This window comes from Paralichthys olivaceus, chromosome 10, assembly GCF_024713975.1.
Source record: "Paralichthys olivaceus isolate ysfri-2021 chromosome 10, ASM2471397v2, whole genome shotgun sequence".
Classification (NCBI taxonomy): Eukaryota; Metazoa; Chordata; class Actinopteri; order Pleuronectiformes; family Paralichthyidae; genus Paralichthys; species Paralichthys olivaceus.
The window spans coordinates 25938963-25950305 of record NC_091102.1 but is presented as its reverse complement, the minus strand read 5'-3'; the positions used below and the strand labels follow the sequence as shown (position 1 = coordinate 25950305).

Genomic DNA, 11343 nt, shown 5'->3' with positions numbered 1-11343 from the left:
AAAAAATTAAAACAATAGTTTGATGGCATTATGAAGTAGCGTGGTGTTATTGGTGGTAGTGTTTTTGTAATTGTTGTAAAACAACAACAAAATCTAGCTTAAAGGTCCAGTGTGTAAGATTAAGGTGAAAGGGTACTATTGGCAGATATTTAATGTAGAATAATTCTCATGATGTTTTCACTAGTTTGTTTCATCTAAATTGTGTGAATTGTAGTTTTCTTTACCCCAGAAAAGACCCTTTATATTTAAATACTTTATATTTACATGGAGAGGGTCCTTTCTACGGAGGCCGCCATGTTTTTTACAGTAGTCCAGACTGGACAAACTAAACACCTTTTGAGTTTTTATGACAATTAAAGGCTACCACAGTTTCTCTTTCATGTTTGGAAGGAGAGGGTGAGGAGAGAGGTGTTCAGCTGCAACATGCAATTTACACAAAATTCTACACATTGTACCTTAAGTGCCTCAAGCTGAAGTTTCTTCGAGCAAGTTAACGTTTTATTTATATTATGTTTAGCTACGTTCAACGACTTCCTTCCTTACACATCAAACTCGAAGGTTATAGCAACAGGTGACATTAGATGCCCTGTTACTTGAATACAATTCTAGGTTGGAGATTTGTTGGAATCATTTGAGATAATGTGGATATATTAATCAACAACATATATAACATACCTGTGGGTGTAGTCATTTTTACACTTTTTAATGTAGAAACATTACAATCATACGTTTAAGAAAAGAGTTGTGAAAATATCTTACTGTGTGGTATCTCAGGTATACAAGGAGCTGGTCTGAGTGTCGGTGGGGAGACAACTGAAGGACCTGCTTTTTATTCTTATAGACTGTATAATAAAGGACACATTTGGGGCACAATAATACTTAAGATAAGACTTATGAAAAGTCTTACTAGATGGTGTCTCAGGTGAACGAGGGGCAGAGGAGGTCTCAGGATGAAGCTTCCTGAAAAGATCAATTATGGATTGACTTGTCTCTGTACTCGTCCTGTTGGATCTTAGTGCAGCATTTGACACCACAGATCATACGATTCTGTTACAGAGACTAGAACAAAGGGACGGCACTAGACTGGTTTAAATCATATTTATCAGATAGATTTCAATTTGTTAACGTCAACAATGACCCCTCCATGCACATGCAAGTTAGTCATGGAGTTCCACAAGGTTCTGTCCTTGGACCGATTCTCTTCACCTTATATATGCTTCCCTTAGGCAACATCATCAGAAAGCACCACATGTGTATGTGGTACCATTGTTATGCAGACGACACCCAGCTGTACATTTTTATGAAGCATGATGAATCTAATCACTTAGTTCAACTTCAGGAACATCTCAAGAATCAAGGCCTGGATGACCCAAAACGTCTTACTTCTAAATTCAGACAAAACTGAGGTCGTTGTAATTGGCCCTAAATATCTCAGAGAATCACTGTCTGAACAGATAGTTACTTTGGATGGTGTCAGTTTGGCCTCCAGCTCCACTGTGAGAAACCTTGGAATTATGTTTAACCAGGACGTGTCATTTGACCAACATATAAAACAAGTCTCTCAGACAGCTTTCTTCCACCTGCACAATATTAAGAAAATTAGAAACATTCTGTCTCAGAAGGATGCTGAGAAACTAGTCCATGCATTTGTTACCTCTAGACTAGATTACTGTAACTCTTTATTATCAGGATGTCCCAGGAAGGCTGTAAAAAGCCTCCAGTTGGTCCAAAATGCTGCAGCACGAGTGCTGACAGGAACTAGAAGGAGAGATCATATTACTCCTGTCTTAGCTTCTCTACAGTGGCTCTCTGTAAAATTCAGAATAGAATTCATGATCCTGCTCTTCACATTTAAATCCCTTAACAATCAAGCCCCTTCATACATCAAATACCTCATAACACCGTATTATCCAAATAGATCACTTCGTTCCCAAAACACAGGCTCTCTTGTGGTTCCAAGAGTCTAAGAGTAGAACAGGAGGTAGAGCATTCAGCTACCAGGCTCCTCTCCTGTGGAACCAGCTCCCACTCTGGGTTCAGGAGGCAGACACCATCTCTGCAAGTTAAACTTAAAACGTTCCCTTTTGATAAAGCCTATAGTTAGTTCTGGATCAGGTGAGTCCTGAACCATCCCTTAGTTAAGCTGCTATAGGTCTAGACTGCTGGTTGGAACTCCCATCATGCACTGAGTACTTCTCCACTTCTCTCTGTCTCTCTGCCCCCCCCACACTCTTTTATTTATTTTAATACATGTCAATGACTGTTTCTTTTTTCTCTGCATGATAACAACTATTACGATTATTAACAACAATACTTCAGTAATTAATTATTATATGAATTGTAACTGTTATCAATAATAATCCACAACTTCTTTACTCTGTTATTGTTCACATTTTAACTCGTCAGATCTGATACCTGATGGTGCACAAGTGTTCCTGCTCTCTCTCGCCTCTCTCTCTCCCTCTCCTCCCCACTATCTCTCTCTCTTCTCTCCCCTCTTTTCCACCCATCTGTCCTCTCCTCCCCTTTTTTCTCTGCTCACCCCAACCGGTCGAGGCAGATGACTGCCCACATTGAGTCTGGTTCTAGAGGTTTCTTCCTGTTAATGAGGGAGTTTTTCCTCCGCTCTCCTTACGATTACAATTTATCTATAGATGTCTGCCGACACATGATTGCTCCATCTAATGTTGCTTTCAACAACATTGATCATTGGTCATTTACCTTCCTTCTGTTAAGGCTGAGTGTGTGAACTGAGGACCCAAAAGCACAACACTGAGACAATGTCCAGTTTCCAAAAACAGTGGTCTTTCATTCAGGGTTAGGTACGCAAAAGGCAAAAGGAAAGGCAGAGGTATTCAAAAGACATGAGGCTAAGGCTAGGTTGCTAAGGACACAGGACAGGGGGAAACGCAGACCATATAAACTAAACTGCAGTCAGGGAAACTACCAAAAGGTGAAACATATTAGGGAGGGGCAGGTAATCTGTGAGGCACACAAGGGCAGGAGTGAAGTAACCTAAAGAAAACAGAGGCAAATGTGAGTATCAAAGTAAGTCCTGTTCTTATTTTAACTAAAACAAAGCATAGATCTCATATCATGCCAATCCTTGCATCCCTTCACTGTTTGCCAGTTAAATTCAGAATTGATTAGATAGATTATTTAGATAAGTTTCAAAGTTCAATGTAGGATGGCCCCTAGTTACATTTCTGAGCTCTTGACTCCATACAATCCGAGTCGCAACCTGAGATCGCCCCCTTACCTTGTTAGCTGTCCCTAGGTCTACACTGGCTACTCAGGGTGACCGGGCATTCTCCGTCATGGCCCTGAGGTTCTAAAACTCCCTGCCTGACGAGATTAGGCTTGCCAACTCATGACCTATCTTTAAATCACTGCAAAACATATTAATTGGAAAACATTTTTAACATGGGATTTGTGACTCTGGTGCTAATGGTGATGTACTGGTACTTTTATTGCAACTATAGACATTTTCCTGACATGACCTCCGGGTAAACTCCATAGCCTATTCTCTGGATATAAACCGAGAACAAATCACATGTTAAAAAGAGTCTGCCTTTCAAACATTCGCAACACAGTGGGAGGTCCTCTGCACAGACACGTTAACAACAGCATCACATCCTCCAACATATGTTGTATGTACCCTGACCCCATTGTCAGCTCTTATCATCACATGTCACTCTCTAGACATTTGAGTCTGTGTCTTCTGTGTGTGTGATATTTGTTTTTCCATTTGCTATGGCACATGGAAAAGGCTTAAAAGCCCACAGTAAGGTGACTTGGACAGACGAAGCAGACACATTATTTACTTAACTGAAGCTAGCATTAAAAGGTAAATGGAAAAAAGTTAGTTCCATGTAGTAAAATAAATAAACAAATGTGGGGGGGTAGAGAGACAGAGAAGTGGAGAAGTGCTCATTGCATAATGGGAGTTCCCCAAGCAGTCTAGACCCAGGACTCAGGACTCACCTGACCTGGCCCTAACTATAGGCTTTATCAAAAAGGAAAGTCTTAAATCTAACCTTAAATGCAGAGATGGTGTCTGCCTCCTCAACCCTGGTTCCACAGGAGAAGAGCCCGGAAACTGAAGGCTCTACCTCCTGTTCTACTCTTACAGACTCTTGGAACCACAAGAGAGCCTATGTTTTGAAAGCGGAGGATTCTATACAGACAATACTCAGACCTCAGTCTCCCAGGGTGCTTCATCAATCAATTTGTCTCATAGGGCTTTAACAAGGTGTGACATCCAAGGAAAAACTACAAACAAAAAAAAAACTCAGAGAGAGCCACATGTGAGGGATCCCTCTCCCAGGATGGACAGAAGTGCAATAGGTGCCACGTGTAATAGAGAGTATTTTCAGCATTGGTGAGCATAAACAGTTTGTAGCATGATGGAAGATAAATGAATTGAGGAATTATTGTCAATAATGGTAGAGTATCTGAGTAGACGTATTGTATATCAAGCAGTCTTGTTGTAATCATAGTCTACGATCAACTGCTGCCATCAGTATCCACCATCAGCTGCCCCCTCAATCATCGTCCACCACCACTATCCACAATCAGATGCCACCATGATATAGGATTCATCATTACTATTACGATCAGCCAGCACGATACAGGATCCGCCATTACCATCACAAACTTGGATTCGCGATCCAGGATTTTAGACAAGAAGGGGAAGTTGAATATTGGTCTGTAGGTGGCTCAAACCTCCAGGTCCATGATGGGTTTTTTGAGAAAGGGTTTGATTACAGCTAGCTTGAAGGACTGTGCTACATATCCTGATGATACAAGGGTTTATTGTCATATGCACAACAATTACATTTAGCAGTCACTGGCAATGAAATGATTGAGTCCCAGGCTCCTCTTTAGGCATGCTCCGAAATTACACAAGGAATAAAATAAAAATGAAAATATTATATAAAATATAAAAAATGAAACAGAATATATAAATAATAATGTTTTTCTTCAGAACAGGGACAATGATGGTCTCCTTGAAACATGTGGGGACTACAGACTGGAACAGTGACAGGTTGGAAATGTCTGTGACCACATCTGCCGCACAACTCAGCCAGGGATGCAGTCAGGTCCAGGTGCCTTGCGTGTGTTAATCTGCACAAGTGATCTCCACACATCTGGGAGAGATGCAGACACAACCTCAACACTGTTGGTCTTCCTTTTGTAGTCTGTGATGGTTTTTAGTCCAGCCCACATGTTTCTCGAGTTGGAGACCTGGTAGTGAGACTCCACTTTGTCCCTGTACTGTCTCTTGGCACTGCTGATAGCACTCCAGAACACATACCTGGACTCCCTGGACTCCTCCAGATCACCAGAATTGTAGGCGTTAGTCTGTGCTTTAAGTTTGGCATGGATGTCACAATTAATCCAGGGCTTGTGATTTGTGAATGTTTGTACAGTAATTCTCGGTACGACGTCATCAATACATTTGCTGAAGTGGCAGATGACTGTGTATGTGTTGATGTTGTTGGCCTGAAACTCACAGAGCTGACTGGCTACAACCTTCTTGAGGACAATATTTACATTTAGCTTTAGCCAGCAGCTTCAGTTTTGATTCGATGTTGCCTGCTCTGACCCCTGGCATGCAATTGACTATGGTCTCTGGTGTCGCTAACCTCACGTTTCTCAAGACTGAGTCGCCAATGACCAGAGTATGCTTATCAACGGGTGCATCGGTGAGTGGAGAAAATCTGTTCAAGCTTGAACTTGTGTGTCATGTAATAGTTTAGCCTGGTAGCATACAAGGGTTAGCTCAAACAGAAAAGTTTGGTGAAACACAAATGGAAAAACACAGTGCTGCTAGAGCTCCAGAGAGTAGGGAGTGATATGTGTGGATGTTTAATTATAGATTGGCAATTAGCCACCAGTGGCAGGAAAACAGGAAATTATGCAATATGTTACCGTTGCACGCCAGCACCTAGGTGTTAAACCTGCCCCTTGACACAACTTTCAACCACTATTGGTCACTGTGTGCCCCATGACCCATGAGGTCACCAGGTCAATAAAAGCCCAGTTCCCCCTCTTTTCATTCTCTTTTTCTACTGACTTCTCCAGGAGGAGAGGTGTAGCTCTCCTGCTCACTGAGCCAGGGAGACTTCCTCCCCACCCAAGCTCATCCATCCTACAAGCAGGCCTGCCTGGAGCAGACTGCTAAAACCTTCCAAAAGGCAGCAATGCGTGAGCCTGCCTAAGGACTTCAGCACAAGCTACTTTGACACAACATCTTGCCAGCAGAACCACAACCACAGCCAGAAACCAGCAAGACCACTTCATTGGACTTCAAACAGCACATCAAAAAGGACCTTTTCTCCCCTTTTCTTGAACTGGTAACACAAATGGGCTTAATAGTTCAATTAAGCTAAGCAAAAAACTGTTAAATTCTATTTCATTTGAAGTTTGACTTGACTAATCAGCCTCTCCCATCTGGTTGAAGGCTTAAAGTCCTGAGGTGTCAAACAAAGTGCTACAGGATAAGCTTTATTCCAGCTGCAATTGTTTATCTCAATAAGTCCTAGTAACCTTTGGCTTATGGAAAGTCTATTAATTTGCCTCAGATCACTTGTTTTTGTTTTGCTGAGTCCTGACTATAGCCCTTGAGACACGTTTAATAGAAGGTTTTAAATTACTATTATAGTTTCTTTATTTATGCTAGGGTTATTTATGAAATAAATATTAATTTTACATGTTAATATGAATTAAGGACATTTGAATGAATAATATACAATTTGTTATTCATTTTCTTAGTAATTTTTTCACAATGCTTTTTAAAAATTGGTAATATTGACCTTAGCATGCATAAAGCAAGGTGATTAAGGATTTGTTAATGCCTAATACAAGTGTCCCAGATTACCAAATGACCAGTCCCAGATTATCAAATTCAGTATGATATCTCAACTCTTTCTTCTGGTTTGGTTAGAAAACATTGTAAGGATTACAGAAAGGTATATGTTGATCTAATGTGGAAAACAGATATTGGAATAGGTTTCAAAGTCAAAATTGCAAAAACAATCAAACTTATAAACACAAAAAGTAATACAACTGTCAATGTGTATACTAATCTCTTTAAAGAGGAATAAGAGGAAAGATATATTGCATTTTCATACTGTCTTATGAATCAAATTTAGCCACTTTTTCTTTATTTTCTCTTTATTATTATTATTATTATTTACTTATTTACTTATGTAACATATGTGTGATATTTTGTTCTCATTTGTTTTGAGCCCCCTGTCTGCATCCACGTTCATGTTTTTTCAATAAAGCACAAAAAAAAATAATGAGGAGGAAGTTGGAAAAAAAGGTCTGAAACGGTGGTTCTATACTCGGGCATGCGTACGTCTGAAACGGGGAGGGGCTCTCCGGCGCTGCAAGAGGATGTTGCTTGCGTCAGAAGACAGCGGAACAGGTGGAGCGATTCTCCCGTACGCGATGTGAACCTGTCAACGTTACGGTGGAAGTCAGTTGTCCTCTCGAGCGACCTATGCTTCGTTAGCTGGCTTTTTATTGAAGCGTTTCCAAAGGGAGAGAGGTTTTACCCGTAACAGAGGAGAGGGCGAGGGAGAGAGAGTTGGCCCTGCTGGACGTTCAGGCGCCAACGCTGCTTCCGCTGCCGTTTTTACCGCAGATACATTTTCTAACGCTCACACTCCAAACTGAACGGAACGGCGAGAGGACTCTCCACAGCCTTCTTTCCTGTAGAGCCCGGCATGTCGTGGACAGGGTGGATGGTGGAGCGCTGACTCTGAAGTCCATAAAATAAGCTCGTAGCATCTCTGAAGGAGACCACCGTTTATACCAGTATACATGGACAGCGACGGCATCAGAAGAATGTCTGTGCCGGTAGGTAAACCCCCCCTCTCTCCTCCAAGCAGCACCTCTATTACTAAAATTCCAACTTTCAGTAGCGCTCTCACAAAACTAGCTAGCCAGTGAGTGGTGTCAAACACTTATATAATATACATAATACTGCTAATACTCGCCGTGTGTCTCGGAAATACTGTAAGTCGACATTCTTAAAGAAACCCATGAACTAAAATGGTTAAAAGCAGCTATTACTGTGCAGGTATTCACGAAGCGACGGGGCCTTAAGGTGACAGTTTCCCACACACGGGGTCTGTAGTACCAGATATTCTCAGGACTGGCCTGTCAACACATTTCCAGCTGGTGTGTGTATGCGTGTGTGGACAAATGGACATGGGCTTTACAATGTTTTTATTACTTCTATTATTAGGAATACACAACATTGGCATTGTTAATCACATCTGGTCATTTTCACAGTCAATAGTGATAATGAAAATATTGTATTTGATTTAATTGTCAGAGGTCCACATATAGTATTGCAGGTTAATGTTGTGTTACACTGTCATGCTATTAGAGTCGTCATGATACAAGAATTTCAGAGTCGAAACCAATACCTGATAACATTTTCGATACTCAAGGGGAAAAATTACAAAGAATTAAGAGGCACAATTACATCACTGTTTCTGTCTAGTCAATGGTTGACTTTTCTCAGCTTCCATCTGGGACTTTAAGAGAAACAACACTTTTCAGACACAAACAATTGTGCTGTCCAATTGAACATCGTTTGCCTTTCCCGGGTCGTTTGCCTCGTATGCAAAAATACTTACAAACAACACATTAACTTTTTTCATTTTCGACTAAAACAGCAGCACTTGCTATTTTAGTTAACTTTATGGTGGCAATGCAAGGCAGCTCAGTGTTGTGAACGTCAACTAGCGTGTTCAGCTGCTAGTGAGGGGAGGGGCTGTGTGCATGTCTGTCTGCAGTGGTGCTGCGTAAAGTTTTGTGTCAAGGAGGAGGCAAATCAATACTGTTGCAAATGAGTATCTACTTTGATACAATTTGTTTGTATAATTGTCTGACTATAATTTTTTTGACAACCATACAAGCTGTATATATACACATGGTGATGTGCACCACAGTTTTTCCATTGGGATTTTACTATACATTCACAAGAATCTGCATATTTGAGCCTGCAGCTTTTGTTCTGCACGCTTTAAAAGCTTTTTTGAAACATGGTGTTGGTAATTGTCAGTACATGGCTGTGTTTGATGACCTATTCAGGACTGTAGTGGTGAAAAAAAAACCGGGGACAAATTGTAAATTTTGGGCAGCTCTCTTAGGCCATTATTAAAAGTTAAGTAGTAATAATAATTAAATAATTTTGTGATTTCAAAAGTTACCCTACCCAATGTATTGGGGTTGTTGATAGTTTGAGTTTCTCAGCTGTAGACTCTCTGTATTTGTCATGATTTATACATAGATGGCAAAAAAATAAAAAAAAATGTTTTGCAGTGTTTGAGCCTGTTGTGTGTAGATTGTTCTGAGGCATTATTTGCAAAGTAGTTTTCTGGTCCATGCCAGACTTTTAATACCCAGACCACTTCCATGGGATAGTATCCCCTCTTGAGCTCCTCATTTTGGCAGATCAGAGTCCTTCAAATATTTTGTGTCACACTCACCCTGCTCCATGGTAGTTTGTGTTGCTATCATGCAAATGTCCTGCCTACATCAGCACCATGTGAAACAACACAAAGCACCATGCAAATTATGTAATATTAGCATAAAGAATGTGATTTATGTTACAAGGAAATAAACAATTTTCCATGACATTAAACAATAGAGTTTTGATTGTCACACAATATATATCGTCATATTTCACACCCCTACAAAGTTATTTTATTAATTGCAGGTGTGTAAGAAAATGCAGAAAAAGTTATGCATCACCTTAAACTATTTACAGTTTACATTTTATAGATGGAAAAATAATTCAAGAATACAAAAACTATTTAAATTATATTTATCCAGCTTTACGTTTTTTTAGAGGAAAATAAACTTTATCTTGCAAGTATTTAAATCAAAAACAGGACACTTGACATTAGATTACATTCAGTACATAATAAGTGTTTGGTTGTTCTAGGAACTGTTGGGTTTCTCTATAATATTGCAAGGTCTTGACTGACCATGTAAAGTGCCTTGAGGTAGTATATGTTATGGTTTGGTGCTATACAAATACAATTTTAATGAATTGAATTAAACTGGAATAGGCTAGATAGGCCTGGGACGATAACAAATTTTGCTGGACGATATATTGTCACACAAATTATTGCCGATAAACGATATTATTGTCAACATGATAATATATAATAATAATGCACACCCTTTCAAAGACAATAAACTTTTATTTCTCAGTGTTTTTTACCTTTAGCGATCTAGCGAACTTCACTTTCAATGAGCGCTCACCATTTTGCGCTGGTCCGTTTATATTTACTTTGTCGACCGAACGCCTGTCGGGACGAAGGCTCTGCATCTGGAGCTGCACTTTGTTTCCCCAGCTGGTTAAACTGGGTCGGGTGGTGATGCTTTAGGTGGGCATGCAACTTTGTTGTGTTGCCTTTTTTCACTGCCACCACTTTTGAACTGGCTCGTCCGTGTTGATGGGCTCACTTTGCAATCATCTTTTCTCCTCGCGTTGCTCCGCACGACGCTCACTCGCTGCACTCTGTGCGTGTAGCATGTGTGGCTAATGCTAGCGGCCCCGCCTCCCCCCACAGAGACAAAGAGGCTGGATGACTGACAAGAGGGTTCACTCCGTTCATTCCGCAACCAACGCCCCCAAGTGCTGAGACCGAGCACAGAGTGAACCCTCTTGTCATCCAGCCTGCTTGGAGGCGAGAGACGAGGAAAACAAACACGCATGCACATGGCGATATATCGAGGCCGGCAAAATGATCGAGTTCATTTTAATTTATCGTGTGATTAATTGGTTTATTGATTATCGGCCCAGGCCTAAGGCTAGAGTGCATAAATGAATTAGATACACTCTAATATATTCTGTTTGAACAACCTGCATTAAGGTGCATTACTGCTCTTTTGTAATCACTCACACAGAGCTGATGTTTATAATAACCTGGTGAATTAATATTAATGTTCCTCTATAAGTGGGGGTCGCTTCTTCTGCAACAATGAAGTAAAGAGTGTGTGTGTGTGTGTGTGTGTGTGTGTGTGTGTACTTCCACTCTTCACACACAAATTGAATGTATTTAGCCATTTATCGATGGTGTCAGATCATGAATTGGAATTGTTGCGGTCACTTTAACTCTTAAGTCTTGTGGTGTGTGGCAGGTTAACTGTGCATGCAGACCTTTTTTCAATGTATTAAAATATGTGCTTCATAAACTGCACAGTGAATCAGACAAACACAAAGTTGACTACTTGTCTGTAAAACCTGACAAGTTAGGTCAACTCAATCTGTTTGCTGAAACCGATTGCCTTGAACCATTTAAGTTGATT

General features: G+C 40.5%; 1 protein-coding gene across 3 annotated transcripts in view; it reads left to right on the top strand.

The window, feature by feature from the left end:
* Positions 1 to 7370: 7370 nt before the first annotated feature.
* Positions 7371 to 11343, top strand: part of bcar1 (BCAR1 scaffold protein, Cas family member) — a 133114-nt gene continuing 129141 nt past the window's right edge. Inside the window, exon 1 of one of the 3 annotated variants that reach the window (XM_069533714.1) lies at positions 7371 to 7869. In XM_069533714.1, coding sequence (XP_069389815.1) covers positions 7834 to 7869 — 36 coding nt within the window. In that variant the 5' untranslated portion in view covers positions 7371 to 7833. The remainder of the gene's footprint in view (positions 7870 to 11343) is intronic. The other 2 variants (XM_069533710.1, XM_069533712.1) reach the window with 2 other exon arrangements.